We start from the raw sequence: 16,992 nt of genomic DNA, 5'->3' as shown, positions 1-16,992 counted from the left end.
AATGATTTATGAAGGAAATTCTCCAGGAAAGATACACGAGGGAGTGGGACAACAGGACAGGAAGAAGAGAAGGCCTGCAAGGAGGTGATCTTGGGCAAAAGCAAAACAGGGTGGCTTCAAGCTGACTCCACAGGGGACCTCAGGAGGGTAAACTATGCCTCAGAATCAGCTCAACTCAAGGTGAAGGGCGGGGTTCCCACACTCAGTACCCAATGGGCACTGGTTAATGGCAGCCGGGGTTGGAGAAGGAAGGTATGAGTCCAAGGCACATCCTTGCCCAGAGGCTCCAGTCGCCCTAGCACCAGGCTCCAGGAAGACTGGCAGGTGCCACCGTGAAAACACTGAAAGCGCAGCGTTGACTGTGGCAAAGATGAAATGGGCCCGAGGGGATGGACGGGGCTCTGATTCTGTCTGCCCCAGTGGCCTCATTACACTGGAGCCCCCTCAAGATCACTGCCCGGTGCTGATTTAGCCTTACGTTCCCAGCACCCAGCGCAGGGCAGGAGCTTAGAAGGCACTGAGGAAATGTTGGAAAAGTGAATAAATGCTGGCTGTAAGGGGCTTATTGCTTCTGGGGTGAAAAACAAAGCAAAAAGATGAATGCAGACCCTGACGGGAGGCGAGCAGGCAAGGGTCAGGGAATCCCAACCTGGGATTTATATTCTCTTCATTATCGTGCGAGTCCTGGCCACACCATCCCTGACAAAGGAAAGAATTTGTGGAGTTCCCAAGGTCAGAAGGGACTTGTCTTTGGAAAGGGTCTATTGTGACATGAACCCCTGTCTCTGGAAGGTGAAAGAGCATTTGGGGTTCTCCAGGCACAGCTGGCCCACAGCTACCCACCCCCTCAGGAAGCGCCTAGAAGCTGGAGCTGATGCAGATGGCTTCTGAAATCACATACAATGCCCAGAGGCCACAGGCAATTTGCTGCAGCAGCTCACTTCTTGTCGCCTACTAGCAGGTGGAAGGCGGGACTGGACAGGCTTGTAAGCCCCTGACGAATGTGCTTTCACAGTAGAGCTCCCAGAGGAATTCACCCTGGCTGACTCTGGAGAGAGAGTTATTTTTAATCCTGTGCCTTTGGATTGGCCAACCTTAGAGAAAGAACAGAGCTGGTGGGGTGCGGGCAATCTCCCCCTTCCACTTTAGGATCAAGAAGAAGGCAGAGTGTTTTAGCACAGGCTTGATTTGGGATGCCAAAGAGATCTGTGTTCCTCCAGTCTGAGGCCCAAATGGTAGCCCTGTGAGTGTGGCAAACCCCCAAGAGAAGGGAACACTGATTAAGGATCGCCATGGCCCGGGTCATGTCATCAGCAGGCCAGTGTGAACACCATCATCAGCCTCTGGAGTTAAGGGCCACTGTGACGGTTAATTTTATGAGCCAACTTGGCTGTGCCACAGCGCCCAGATAATGTGGCCAAGGATTTTTGCAAGGGTGTTTTTGGATGTGATAAACATTTAAGTTGGTGGACTTTGGATAAAGCTGCTTGCTCTCCATGATATTGGTAAATCCATCCTGGGAAGAAGAGACTGGGAATTCACTTACTTTAACCTGAAATAACCAAATTTTATTCAGAAAATGGGGACTTGATATAAAGTAGCTTTAACTGCCGAAAATTAAAGTGGCATCTCTCACACAGTTGCCTAAATCATGAAGATAGTACATGTCATCATCGTCACAAAGACAGCATGCCCACGCTGTCCTGTGCCCCACAGAGGGGACACTTCACCTCAGAAACACAGTCTCCACTTACTTAGAATAGACTGATGCTGAGGTCCCGCCCAGACCAAGGGTTGAGCATCTCTAGAGTAGGAACATTACTGTCTGTTTGGGTTTTGTTTTGTTTTGTTTTCAGGATCCCTGGAAACTGCTTTAGATCATCCTGTTCATGCCCATCCTGTAACCCTGTGAATGGACAATTTCCTGGCTGGGCACAAAAACAGAACTGAGGTCCCTTCCCCTCTTTGCTGGTTTGTTTCCCTTTTATTGTGCAAAGTTTCAAGTAGAGTCCAGTTAGACTCTGCCTCCAGTCCAAACTGTGGTTGAGCTTCACTTCTTCCTTCTAATCTGCAGGATTTACACTAGAAATTTCATTCCATGCTCAGATTAACCAGTGAGGAAATGACAACCATTTTAAATGGCCGTCCCCTTGTTCTGCCAAAACCATAAAGCAACTACACAACGGAAATGGCCAGAGTCGCCTGGTAAGGGGCACCCAAAGTCTCCACAGCGTCCCAGCAGCAGAGCTCTGGCTTCCTGGGCAGGGACACTGAGCCACAGGCTCAGGGGAAAAAAAACCCTCGTGATGCTCAGACTATACTGACTCCAAGTGTGTGCTTCTCTGATGAATTTCCCTTGTCTCCTATTATTGCTTTGTCTTTGGAGATTCAAACAAGGAGAAAATCTATACCACGGGAAAAGTGGAGAAAGTTAGAAGTGGAATAAACCTTTAACTAGAGATTGTTCAAATGATCCCTGCCAGAAATGTATGAAGAATGGGCTCCGTGCTAAAAATTATGATACTGGAAAATCCATGAAAAGCAGCATAAACTGAAGAATGTCAGAGTGCAGAGGATATGGTGGTCTGCCATCCCCGGGTCCGGTGACCACCGCCAGGCAGTCTGTCTCCTCAGGTACGGGGGGGAAAGGTGAGGGTCCTTGTGGTGGAGATGCTGAAACACTACAGCCAAGTTTCAAAGCCAGAGGTTGGGTGATAGGATATGACCTCTGCCTTCAAAAGCGAAATAAAAAGATCTGTTAACGGACTTCACGAGTGGACCTAGAAAGGTGACTGCGGTGGGTGGAACAGGACAGCAGGCAGAGACACTGTCTCTGAATACGTACAAGGACTCAAGGTTGGCAGGAAAAGCCAGGACACCTTCAGACTAACGTTGCCCCCGTACCCAGATACACTCTTGACTCCTCCACCTTTGGTGGCTGTCCTGTGGAGAGTTCACCAAGAGTTTCAGGCCCTCTGGCCACAGGCAGTTTCAGCCACTGGGGCACCCAGCAGAGGTTAGAAACAGGGAGCAGGGTGAAGGCAGGCTATTTATTTCTTGCCCCAGCTGCCTCCCTGCCAGGTCACGTCAGCTGGTTCTGTCCCCGGACACAGTCCTGACCTGCTCAGAATGGCCGGCTGTACATGTCCCTCCCTCCACATGCTATAACTGCTCTCCCCTCCTCACAACATGAGGGCCTGGGGTACCAGGCGTGATGCCACTAAGCCACTGCCCTTTCCACCATGGGTGCCCTACGCCCCCACCTTTGTGAATAAAACCTCATCTGGTGACCCTTGTTGAGGCCCCCTCATCCTTCCTACTGGGGCCCCAACTGACATAGACACCAACAGCCCCTAGATCTTTTCCTGGCTATTCTCAGCTGTCACTGAAGAAAAAAAAAAAAAACCCAAATCACATATGCAATGGGGGAGAAAATGATTCCATTTGAAGAAAAAAATTGAGACAAGACAAAAAGCTTATAAAAGCCTATGAAATGTGTCTCCTAACTTTTTCTCCTTTTTGAGTCACCATTGTACTTTTGGTACAATTGGTTAAAAATTAGTGTTCAGAGGCTTTTAAAATTGTTGGGAGAAATGGTTCCTCCCTTAAACCAATAATTGAATTGCTTAATTGAGAACATAAATCTCTGTTGCGAATATTGACGGCTTCTCTTTAACGGCTCTGTATGCGACACCTACCAGCCTGGGCTCCATTGTTTTATAGGCGCGTCAGGTAAGTGCTTTTAACACAAAGTATTCCTCCCTGGGTATGTACTAAGTAATAAAAGTTAAGTTGTTACTAAAATGATTTTTGTATTTCTGTTTCAGCCGTGAGTTAGCCTCTGTTTTTTAAGGTTAAGAAAGTTTCTAATGCAGAGTGTCATTAATTAGTTTCTCCATGGCCCTTGTGTTCAGGGATTCCATGCCTCCTGAACAAATTGCTAAGCGGTTAATGGAAAACGATATTTTGTTAGGCAGACTGGGGAAAGTGTCTGATTTATTCCTAAGACAACGTTTTAGAGTAGGGCCCTGGGTTGCTAGATCACGGATGTTCGTATGAGTTTAGTTATTTGTTCAAATACTAATTTTTGTATTTCAGCATACTCTTTTGGTTGTGCTGTGTGTTTTTATTTGCTTGTAGCCACAAGTGTTCTTTACTTTTCAAGAACCCTTAGAAACTGGAAATGAGGAGAGAGGCCTCATTAATTAGCTCAGAGAACTTTCCGTAGTTCTGTTCAACAACCACTAGTAGAAAATAGGCTGAAAACAACACACGTGCAACATGGAAGGGGGTGGGCCCCCAGCTTATTAAATTGCCCAGCAGCTGCACAGGGGGAGGGGAATCACTAAAGAAAGGCGAAATGACAAGCAATAATTTCAGCCAATCAGAACAAGCCAAATGGGAAAACCCCACCAAAACCCCATGACGACGTGAGAATAAAAAAGAAATTAACCAGAGTCATACCGGCATAAATAGCAGTATGAAACATCAATTAGAGTCAAGAAAGGATAGATGAGGAAAAAACCAAGTTATGGAAGGGCTAGGCTGAGTTTTTGGCCGACACCCAAGTTAGGGGTACAAATTGCTTGCAGAAGTGCCCAGGACACTTGGCTGATGAGTGAGAATCTAAACAGAATGAGTCCCTTATGATGAGTTTAGTTGTACAGATATTCAGTCTGTGTGATAAGGGAGGAGTAGATTATAGATGCTAAAGAGGGCCCCCCACACACACACACACACACACGTATATGTAGCCCAAGTTTGGTTCTGAAGGAACTTGTAGATCACAGGGGCTTTTAAAGCCTTTCTCCTGGCATATAGGCATACATACACTCATGCACTTTTATACTGCCATACCCTTACTTACGCCAGTTTTTCCCTGTTTCTAGAAGCCTCTTTTATTCTTCAACCATTCAGATTTGGATGCATGTTGGTGACCCTCAATGAATTACTCTTCCCTCTACTCTGCTTCCTCCTCCTGCCTACGTGGGGGATGCGAGATGAGATGTCCATGGAAGGGAGAAGCCCTTTGGTGAATAGGCTGAGGGTCCACCATAGATAAACTTGCTACCTCCCTCTTCTACAGAACATGGATGCTCCTGAGGCCTTCTCTCCTTCAGCTCCCCTAGAGTGGGGTCACTGTGATTGCTGGGCCTCTAACATGCGATGCCTCTAGGGTAACAAATTTTCCTTCAGAAGAGTATCTAGAATAACCATTTTTTGAAGAGGGGTTGTTTTTAAGATTTTTTTAATTTATTTTTTAATTGAAGCAAAACTGCTTTACAATGTTGTACTGGTTTCTGCCATACAACAGTGCAAATCAGCCATATGTCCCCTCCCTCTTAAGCCTCTGTCCCCTCCTCCCATCCCACCCCTCCAGGTCATTACAGACTGCCAGGCTGGGGTCAATGCAGCAACTCCTGACCAGCTCTCTATTTGGCACATGGTAGTGTATATATGTCAGTTTGGCTGTGCCAGGTCTTAGCTGCAGCACGTGGGATCTTTGATCCTCATTGCCGCATATGGGATCCAATTCCCTCACCAGGGATCGAGCCCAGGCTCCCCACATTGGGAACACAGACTCTTAGCCACTGGACCACCAGGGAAGTCCCTGGCATAACCATTTTTGAGTCGGTCTCTGGCTCTGAAACCTCACCATTGTCCACATTATACAGTTTCCTAGAGTATATGCTCATAGCCCAGCAAGTCCATGAGCTCATCCTGTGAGATGATGTTAGAAATGGACATGGACTACTGCCCACCATGGCAACTCTCACAGCTGATCTTAGCATGGTCAACAAAAAAGGGACATTCAGCTGTTATCAACTGTTTATCATGGATCCCATACTTTACAGATATCACCTTAATAAAGCCCACCAGCAAAAGCCCTCCTGCAATACATGTGTAACCAAAGTTAGATTGACCAGCTGGTTGCAGCAAGGGGGAGCACATACCAGAAGAATTGTGGGAGTTAGATAGGATAACTTGTTGGAGCTGAAGTTGATCAGAGTATAACCTTGGCACGGATTGGTCAGAATCTATAAACTAGGGAGTTGCTGAAACACCCAAGAGATCTTTAGAACACACGAGTCATGTAAATACTCACCCAAGTTCATAGCAGCATTAATCACAACAGCCAAAAGGTTGAAGCAACACAGATGTCTATCAATAGAAGAATGGATAAGCAAAACGTATACACGTACGATGTGTATACTCAGCCTTAAAGAGGAAAAATCCTGATACATGACACAGTATGGATGAACCTTGAAGAAATTATGCCGAGTGAAACAAGCCGGTGGCAAAAAGGCCAATACAGTGATTCCACTTTCATGAGGTACCTGGAGCCATCGCATTAATTCAGGCAGAGAGTAGAAAGGTGGTTGCCAGGGGCTGGAAGAAAGGGAGAACGGGGAGTTACTATTTAATTGGTTCCGTTTATCTGTTTTGCAAATCACAGAACAGTTTTGCCAAGATGTGATTTTTGTTTGAATTCTCAGTTCCCCCAGTTCAGACTAGCTGTGAGCAGAGCTGTTTTTGAGCTTATCCATCTTGCTTGTTTGTTCCTCTTAACAGATGAAAGCAGTGGATTCAGGATTCCAACCCAAGGCAGCTGCAATGCTCAGCTTGGGCTTTTCAACCACAGAACTCCCCTAAATGTAAAAGCAGCCTTTTGAAATCCACACAGCCCATTTGTCCCCAATCCATAACAAATGCAATTTGCAACAGCGACTATTCCAGGCACCATAAAACATACAGGTATATGGCATCACTTGGCCTCCAGGACCTCACAGACTGAAGGACAAAACAAACAGAACCGTAGGGAAGGATGATTCATTCGAGAAAGCAAATGACCCTGTGCCCTTGTAAAATATCTATATAACTGTGATAGTGCTAGCTTATATTTGGTTAAAATCCTTTGACAAAGAAACAGGCGTCATCTTTGATTACTAGAGATGAGTTTCAAATTTAAAATGGAAACATGTGACACATTTACTTAGGTTTCTCAGACATATAAACAACGGTATTAGCATCTTTCCTAAGGAGTAGAATTTAGATAAAGCAGAAGAAGAAAGTAAAAGTAATTTCTCACATACACACCAAAACTTAATGCTGGGGTCAGCAAATTTTTCCATAAAGGGCTAGATAGAAAATATTTTAGGCTTTACAGACCATAGGCAGCCAAAGACTGGGTAAGCAAACTAGCAAAGCTGTAGTCCACTAAAACTTTATTGATGGACACTGAAATTTGGATTTAATGTAATTTTCACAGGTCATAAAATATTATTCTTCTTTTTAATTTTTTCCAGCCAACTGAAAATATAAAACCCAATCTTGGCTCAGGCTGTAGAAACAGTAGAGAGGCCGAATTTGGCCTGCAGCTTTAATTTGCAAGGCTTGCTTCTCCAATTGTGGTGAAGGTCCAGCAACATTGACAGCACCTGAAAACTTGTTAGAAATGCACACCTTCAGGCCCCACCCCGCAGCCACTGCAGGATGTTTTAAGAACGTCGGTTCAGTTCAGTTCAGTTGCTCAGTCTTGTCCGACTCTGCGACCCCATGAATCGCAGCACGCCAGGCCTCCCTGTCCCTTACCAACTCCCGGAGTTCACTCAGCCATCTCATCTTCTGTCGTCCCCTTCTCCTCCTGCCCCCAATCCCTCCCAGCATCAGAGTCTTTTCCAATGAGTCAACTCTTTGCATGAGGTGCCCAAAGTACTGGAGTTTCAGCTTCAGCATCATTCCTTCCAAAGAAATCCCAGGGCTGATCTCCTTTAAAATGGACTGGTTGGATCTCCTTGCAGTCCAAGGGACTCTCAAGAGTCTCCTCCAGCACCACAGTTCAAAGGCATCAATTCTTCGGTGCTCAGCTTTCTTCACAGTCCAGCTCTCACATCCATACACCTGTGTTTATTTACACATCTGAGATTGAAAACACTGGTGTGAGGTCTACAAAGCCAGATTGGTGAACCCCAGTGCTTTAAGACAACTCCTCTGACAAGTGCCCCTGGGAAAGTTCTGAGCTTCTCTTTGCCTCAGTTTCCCCACGCACAAGATGAGGATGATAGCACAGTCTCCCTCAGCATGGTTGTGAGAATTACACTCACACACAGAACTCAGAGTTTGTCATCACTGTTACAGAATCGTGTGTTTTTTTCCCAGCGACTGACTGCTCTGAGACCAGCCATTGTGGAGAAACTGTGGCCCCGAGAGTTGGAGACACCTGTTTAGAGTCACAAAACAAAGGTCTTTCTGCCTCCAAATTTATCCTGAGGATAATGAAGGATTTAAGGGTACAGAAGGGGGCATGCTCCCCAGGGACTCAGATCTTCCTATTCAACGTGTCCTTTCTTGTTTTTTTTTTTATCTTTTCAAGATTTTTTTTACACGTAGACCATTTTAAAAATCTTATTGAATTTGTTACAATATTGTTTCTGTTTTATGTTTTAGCTTTTTAGCTGTAAGGCATTTGTAATCTCCAGCCAGGGATCCAACCCACACCTCCTGCATTGGAAGATGGAGTCTTCACCACTGGACCACCAGGGAAATCCAAACACATGCCCCATCTAAGGATTCCCCCTCAGTGGCTCTTCGCAGCCCTTGTTCCTTACATATCCCCTCCCCCGACAGTGCACAGCTCCAACTCCACACACAGGGACCTTCCCCCAAATCTTTACCCCAAGTTCCCCTTTCATCCTTTGAAATTTATCCTCCATTAAGTTGCACAGGGTTTTTTTACAACTTCTCTTTCTAGTTGTGGATTGTAAATTTCCCTTCTGCTGAGTCCTGTAGCTGGCTGACTGTTTTTCATTATACTTGTAGGCCTCAGGGAAAAAAAATAGGCAATTCCTTTATTTGAGAATCCTGACATTTATTAGCATAATAAAACTCTCAAGATGAGATTGCAGTTTTCCAGACAGTAATTTCATTTGCAGGACAACTTACAAGGAATTTATTTTAAGGCCAGGTAAAACCTAAAATCTATGAGACATGCAGAAAATGCGGGCCCCAAATAAAAGGAAATAAATGTGCTGGGCATGGGAAACTCAGCTGTTGTCTCTCACAAGTTAATTAGGGGTGACAGGAACAACAGCTTAGGGAATCGAGTTCTCAGCCCATGCTCATCTGCTTTCAAAGCTGCTGCTGAATAGAAGTTTCTTCCTGTTAGTTCCTTCTAACACCTCGCAAATCATCACATCCTATCCCCTCGACACTTGAAATTATTGTCACTGTTAAACCAGCTGTCACCAGCAATACCTTCCATTTCACAGAACTCTTATACTTATCATTTGACTGACCTGCCAAGAGGCCTAGTGACAGCCATATAGGAAATTCTCTTCTCAGTTACACTGAACTTTAGTGAGGTTAAATGACATGAACAGCGTCATATGATTAGTTAAATGGCAGCCAAAACTCTAATTTGATTCCTCAGAGTCTAATAGAAAGAAGGTAATTATAATAATAATAACAATCAGGTTTTAAAGCACTTTGAAGTTCAGAAAGCCGATTCTCTCAATCACTTTCCTGCATCCATTCAGGGCCCCTGCAATGCAGTGAAATACGAGGGAGGCCATGGAGTCAGGATGCAGATTTTATATTATAAAACACATTTGTATGATGGATCCTTACTCTGGCTTCCCCAAAATGCTAAGCCTGCGGCACATGCTTATGTGCTGCTGTTTCACATGGGAACAAAGTCCTGAGGGACCAGGAGAGAATAAAAAAACAAAAAGCAGAAGTGAGGCAGAGATGGAGGGGATGGTACTGATCCAGCTACTGCTTGCTTCGTCATGACCAGCTGCTTGGTCTTATCAGACTGTCTTAATATGTCTTGCGTAAGGAGAACTGCCTCGTGGTACAGTCCATGCAGAAGGGAGGAGGAAGGGAGAAGAGCTGATCAGCAGCCTCTGTCTCCCATTGATCCAGGATTCCCTGCATGGGGAATTAACTTCCCAGCTCTCCTTGGTCGCATGGTGTCTCAATGCCTCTGCAGTAACAGAATAGCCCATAGCGCCACACGCGGCAAGGTACCACTGGCCAAAGCTCACGTAAAGCTGATCAATGTGGTGGGGAAGAGCAGAGCCCACCCAGAACTGGTTTTAGTGGTGGAGACTGGAGCAAAACCAGTAGCAAGTAGCCAAGGCGATCTGAGGAACAGCTGAGGTCAGTGGTGGAATAGAGCATGAGAGATAGTTGATACGGCTATCAAGTAAGGTGACCAGTTCACCGATGGCCAGAGTCCATTCATCCTTTTACTCCCACCAAATACAATACTGCCAGCATTATAATACTAGTCAGGTTCAGGGTGTGATTTGAACCCAAGTCTGCTTGATTCTGCAGCCTATAAAATTCCCATGATAACATGTCATATACAGATACATATAATCCATAAATGTGAAACATAAGCATACAAAGACACCGATGCTGAAAGTTACTGAGGAGTTACTGGAGAGTCTTCTTGTTAATAAGAAGAATGTGCTCAGTATAAACATAGTATAAATAGAACATACTCAGTACAAACAGGCATGCGAGCATGCATACTAGTCGCTTCAGTCGAGTCTGACTCTTTGTGACCCTATAGACTATAGCCCACAAGGCTCCTCTATCATGGGATTCTCCAAGCAAGAATATTGGAGTGGTTCCCATTTCCTTCTCCAGGGGATCTTCCTGAGCCAGGGATACAACCCATGTCTCTTATGTCTCCTGCATTGGCAGGCAGGTTCTTTACCACCAATGCCACCTGGGAAGCCCAATATAAATGGAGAGTAAAATCAAAATCAAAAGGACTGTGAGGATAGAGCTAATTATTTGAGTAACCTGCATAAACAGGACCACATGCTAGAAAGCAAAGGCCATATCAGAGGTCTACAAACCATCCTTGGATTTTTAATTCTCCTTGGGGCTTAGGCACATCTGTAGAAATACATGAAACCACTGCCTCAATATTGCAAAACTGAGGCCAAGATATGATTCCAAGAAAAAGGAGAGGTTGCAGAAGAAGAAGGAATACAAAGGCAGGGCAAAGTCATCTGTTCCGGAAGCTGGGGCTCAGAAGCCTTAGGTAATTCCAATGATAATATCAATGAGAATGAATATCATTTAAAATACAGTACCTATGCCTTCCATATAAATCCTTTACAATATTTCTTCCCTAATCTCCATGACTTTATAAACAGCGACAAACAGAACTTACTAGAAATCATTGCTAACAAGTGTTGGAAAACTTTCAAAAGAAGTGCATTCATTCAACAAACATTTATTGAACGTCTACCATAGGTTAAATTCAGAGTTCGGCACTGGAATTATTTGGTTAATTAAAACATGACCGTGTACTCTAGGAGCTCAGTTTAGGGCAGCCCTGACAAAATGGCTTTATTTTCTGAGGTTTTATCTAAATTTTTCAGGAAAGAGCTGCATCAGCTATTAGCAATTTCTGTCCTGGGTCAGGAACCACCAACACGTACGCCATATAGTTCATATTTGTTGGAATACACTAATCCACTTGTTCCTCTGGGTGTTAGTGGATCTTCCAGAAGGCCATAAGGATGTGAGCTGGGAAGTTCTTGAGTTCAAAAACAGGATGCCCAATGAAGTCCAATTGAGAAGGGGGAAAAAAAATCATTCAAACAACAGATGGTAGTCTGGTGGGCTGTCTCTCTGTCCACAGGGTTCCTGCAGCAACTCTCCCCCTGAAACAGTGATAATTTCCTCCTAAAAAGGAAAAAATAAAAAAAGGAAAATTCACTTTTAATTAGAAAAAGGAAATAAATGTCCACCAGAGAGAGACTAGTTCAAGATAGAAAGACTAAGAATAAGTATCTCCCTCCTCCTCATTCAAATTTATAGAAATGACAGAAAAAGTGCTCTTAAAAGGAAATAAACCTATAAAAGCATGGGAAAATAAGAAGGAAGCCCACCAACAAAGCAAGACCAAAATCAATATGTGATGAGATTGTCAGAGGAGTGAATGTAGGGCAGGGGGGAGAACAAGTTGTCAGTGGGCAGGTTGGGGGAACCCCAGATGGCAGAAGTCTGTGCCTCAGGCAGGTGAGGACGTGAGGAGAGGAAGCCGAAGCAATCCAAACAGTTCAGACAATTCCACTCCCAAAGATGAGCTACTCACTGTCAACTCCAACCTTCACCACATGAAGAGGCTGGATTTGAGAAACAGGAACTGTATCCACAGATGAACAAATAGGAATTTCAAAGTTCAAAGATTCCCCTCAAAGCCCAAAACTTATAAACATTTAAGGAAAATCATAACCATAAAAGAAAGATGCCAAACTCAAACAATCGAAATGAGTCCCAAGAAAATATCAGGTTTATAAAACAAACAAAGAGTCTTTCAGAGATATGTATTAAATTCCTCAGTGAAATAAGAAGATAAATCACCCATGAAACGAGAATGGACTATTATAAAATAAAAGAACCCATTAAAGAACCTGGAAATGAAAGGGACGCCCATTTAATTCAACACTTTTTTTCAATAGAAGACCTGGAGAGCGGAAGGGACGTAACTAAAGAGCAATTTAGTCGCCAGGAGAACTGACACATCAAATATCAGTAAGAAAAAGACACCCGAGTAGAGAAATGGACAAAGGATAGAAACATAATTCACAGAAGAAATCCAAGTGGCCATTAAACATGTGAACAAATCCTCAGCATCAGTGGTAATGAGAGAAATGCAAGCTCAACAACAGTGAGATACATTGTCTGCCCATCTGGTGGGAAAAAATTAAAATGACTGATAATCCCCAGTACTGGCAGCAGTGTGGGGGAACAGCCTCATATAGTTTTGGAAGAAGCATGAATTGGCGCTACATTTTAGGAGGGTAGTCTGGCAGATCTTTACAGAGTAAAATGTGCATAGTCTTGAAGGCAGCAATTCCAGTTTGAGAAATCCATCCCAGAAGATTTGCCCGTGTGCCCAAAGTGACACAAACAGCACTGTCTGTGATCATGAAAACCTGGAAGCTACAAAAGCAACCAGCAAAAGGAGGGTGGAGGACGAAACTGTAAGATACATCCACACCAAGGATGTGGTGCATGCCTGGACATCAAAAGATCCCACAGACACATGTCAGCAACAACCAGCTTGTCCTGATAATATACAAATGTAAGGCATAGTGTTTTCGTGCTTTACACAGTGATGTCTCATTGAAACCTTCCTGGCCTTGAAGAGGTGAGGACTATTATTAACCCTATCTTACTGAGGAGGAAGGGCTTCCGTGGTGGTTCAGTGGTAAAGAATCCACCTGCCAGTGAAGGAGACGCAAGTTCAACTCCTGGGTGGGGAAGATCCCCTGGAGGAGGGCATGGCAACCCACTTCAGTATTCTTGCCTGGAGAATCCCCGTGGACAGAGAAGCCTGGCAGGCTACAGTCCATGGGGTCACTAAGAGTCAGACATGACTTAGCGACTAAACAACAATGAGGAAGAAACTAAGGTCCCAAATTTGAATAGTTGCCCAAAGTGACACACAGTAACGAAGCTGGGGTTTAAAACTTGCAGCTTGATTTCAGGGACTATGCTTTCAAAACACCCATTCAAGATATACTGTGAAAGTGTTAGTCGCTCAGCCATGTCCAACTCTTTGTGACCCCACGGACTATAACCCACCAGGCTCCTCGGTCCATGGAATTCTCCAGGCAAGAATACTGGAGTGGGCTGCCATTTCCTCCTCCAGGGGATCTTCCTGACCCAGAGACTGAACCCACGTCTCTTGCGTCTCCTGCACTGGCAGGCAGATTCTTCACAACTGCACTACCTGGGGAGCCAGCGCCACGATGAAAGTTAAATACAACGTGGATCACGGACGAGCGCCACAGGCACGTGCTCAAAACAGAGACGGTGCCAACACCCACACACCCCTCCTTCCTCTGTCCTGGGGCTGAAATGTAAGGAGAAAGTCTAGTTAACCGAGTTTTCCAGGCAGTTCTCTCCTCCCAGCATCTAGCTATTTGTAATTGGATAGTTTTCTACACGCTTTGCTTGAAGTTAAGAGCTGCCCTAGAGACCTGGGGACATTGTGAAGAAACAGTAATACGAATTCCAGAGTCCCTTTTATAGCAAAAACCCAGTGAGATGGCCATGGAATTCTGTGAACATTTCTACACCTGCGAAGCTCAGGGAGATGGGGACCCCGGTGTTGTCACAGCCCCACCTTTCTGGGTCACTGAGCTCCACTGCTGGCTTTCCCACAGGTAGTACTGAAGCCACGTTAACACAAAAGTTGTTTCTTTTTATACACACTGTTTGGAAGGCAACATCTTTTTTAATGTGAGGTCCCCGGCAGGCGAACAAATAACAAATAGAGTTGTGGGAAACAAAACTGTGCATACCGCTTCACAGTCATAGGGCTCTGTTACATACAGTCCCCATGGAAGACTCGCAGGGGCCAAGCTAAGTATTATTTATAAGACATTTGTTTGCCTAGTTAGGGGACTTCAGCTCAGCATGAATAACGAAACTGCCTGAGGTCACACACTAAGTGGTAAGGCTGTATTTGGAACAAGAGGCACCAGAAAAGCTTCCCTAACTGCAAGGTTGCCTGCTCAACCTCAGCTAAACCTACGAAGCTGCCAGAGGCTTGTCTAGAACACGCTCAAGAGGGACATCCTGGAACAAGCTGGGGGTGAGACATGGGCCTGGACAGAAGACAAGTCAACCAGCCAGCCCCCTTCTCACTCAGGTACTCAAGGTGAGAACACGCCTGCGGACCAGGGTTGGAGATGGCCACATGAGTAGAGAGTAGCCCAGAGAACAGCAGCAATTCCAGAGCCTAGTCTAGACAATCTCTGGTCTCTTCCATCAGGATGGTCTAGATCCCTGTGATCCTAAAGACTTTCTGGGGCTGCCTGCTCACCCTGCATCCTCATCTCTTAGAATGCCCACAGCCTGGCATTTCCTGCCCTCCCCCACATCAGCAACCCTAAGAGGAATACCTTGTGGAAATCAATGAGATCTGTGAGTGTCGCATGGCGATTGGGGTCCACTCCCAGGAAGCTGTAAAAATCCCCAGAGGCATCCACAAGAAAATGCTTGAACCCTTTCTGCAGGCGGTAGGAGAGGGTATAACCCCAGATTTTCTCACTGACCCGGACCAGAAATGCACCCTCGGTCATATTCTCAAGGAGATCTTCGGCATCTTCTCGGCTGATAATTCCTGGTTTAAAAAAGAAAAGAAAAGAAAAAAATGTCCATGGATTCTGCAACCCCTTTCTCATCCCGCCAGGTTTCCCCTCTCATCCTTGCCGCTCAGCCTCTGTGACAGGTCTAGAGAAAAGGGGAGCCTCAGGAGCTGTCCAGCACTTCCCTTATTCCAGTGAGGGGACCTCTTGGCCCGGAGCAACTAGCGGCGGTGAGCTTGGGGTCAGAGTTTCTACTAAGACCCCAGTTTAGCATGTTTTCCTCCAAATTAAGCCACACTAATTTGGATTAACTGGGTAAAATCGGGCAAGCAAAGAACTAGCAATGAGCCGGAATTTTAGCGTCTATGGATTACAAATACAAGTCAACAAACATTGCCCTGTGGAGATCCTTGAGAGTCCTGCTTTAATGAACAGGCCAGAATGGCTTATGGTTACTACCCTGGCTATCTCTCTGGTACCTGTGAGTGAGTGCCTGAAAACAACAGCTCCTCTTGGGAAGTAAAAAGACTCCCTCTGTCTATCTATGGGCACAAGGCAAACAGTTTCTTAATAGGGGCACAGAATTAAGCACCACTTCAGCTCAAAGAACAAAACACTCTCAGGTTCTGCAGTTTTACACAATGTGGTTTCACCAGAGCATGACAGTCAGGTCTGGCCTCAGAGGTATTTGTGCATCAGTGTCAATCCCCTGAAAGGCTTTTCAGGAGCTGCTCTCCTCTGGGGAGTACCGGAGGGGCCATGTGTCTGGTGGGTCAAGCTTTGGAGGGCAGGGTGGTGGGAAGAGGAGAGGGAGACTTAGTCTGCCTGTCCACTCCTGCCGGCACGAGCCTACGGGACCTTCAGCCAAGCCCTCAACCTCTCCAATGCCTCTTAACATTTAAATGACTGTCTTAACCTATCTATTTCAAGGGCATGTTATGACTTTCAAGTGAGACCAAGAGTTGAAAACTCATTTCATAAACAGAAGAGCTGTGGGAATGTGGGCTCCTGCTCTCTCTGTTATTTGGGGGAAAGGTCAATTTGCAACACAACGTCCCCTTCCACACCCACTTATTTACCATCTACATACATTCAGCAGGGTTCTGCCAGTCACACAGCAGAGGGCAGAAGGTGGCTGGGCTGCTCATCACGCTGACCCTGAAGGCACTGCACACTGTCACTCACCCCACCCCACCCCTGGCCACGGCACCCCCAGGGCCCCTGCCATGATCTATGCAGGGACTCTCCCTTCCCCGATCTTTCCTGCTTCACAGGAGTTGTGGCAGGACTTCCTTGTGCCCAAAGCAGAGGACACAGAAGCCACCACACTGTCACAGGTCCCCTGCTAAGAGCCAATAGCACAAGTGTGGGCCACCTCTTTCCTCCTGGGGCCGAGGACTTACCAGGAGGCAATCGAGCCAACAACCCCAACTCCAGCCAGGCGGGATAAGCAGAAAACGAGGAAGAGAGAGGGAGAGAAGTGGGTGCCCCACCACAGGGCACCCAGAGGATGGCACACACATCCATGCAGGAGGGTAGATGCCCCCAACGGCCTTGCTGGGTTCAGCTGGAGAAGCAGCAGCAGCCATAAGAAGACCAACCAAAAGGGCATCCCAAGGATTTGTCAAAAGACTCAGCAGTGTCCCTCAGCCACCTCCCTGCCCAATACCAGAGGACTTAGATCCCAAAGGTGGCTGGGCGGAGGGGTCAGTAAAGGGAGACAGAGACAAAGCCAAGGCCTATGAAGAAGAAGAACCAGAAGACATCCTCTGTCCCAGCTCGAAGCACCTCAAGCTGAAGCCCAGTATCGACTGGCGGTAGAGGAGAGTTAAAATGGGTGGACACACTTGATGTGACTTGATTT

General features: G+C 45.8%; 1 protein-coding gene across 2 annotated transcripts in view; it reads right to left on the bottom strand.

Annotated features, from left to right (window-relative positions):
* Positions 1–8,848: 8,848 nt before the first annotated feature.
* The window catches only part of SH2D4B (SH2 domain containing 4B), an 82,220-nt gene continuing 74,076 nt past the window's right edge, over positions 8,849–16,992 (bottom strand). The window contains exons 7-8 of one of the 2 annotated variants that reach the window (XM_042240921.2): positions 14,943–15,163; positions 8,849–11,709 (exon numbers count right to left, since the gene is read on the bottom strand). In XM_042240921.2, coding sequence (XP_042096855.1) covers positions 11,617–11,709; positions 14,943–15,163 — 314 coding nt within the window. In that variant the 3' untranslated portion in view covers positions 8,849–11,616. The remainder of the gene's footprint in view (positions 11,710–14,942; positions 15,164–16,992) is intronic. The other variant, XM_027962301.3, reaches the window with a different exon arrangement.

Source organism: Ovis aries, chromosome 25 (assembly GCF_016772045.2).
Source record: "Ovis aries strain OAR_USU_Benz2616 breed Rambouillet chromosome 25, ARS-UI_Ramb_v3.0, whole genome shotgun sequence".
In the NCBI taxonomy this organism is placed as follows: domain Eukaryota; kingdom Metazoa; phylum Chordata; class Mammalia; order Artiodactyla; family Bovidae; genus Ovis; species Ovis aries.
Note: the sequence above shows the minus strand (reverse complement) of the source record. Positions and strands in the feature narration are given on the sequence as shown.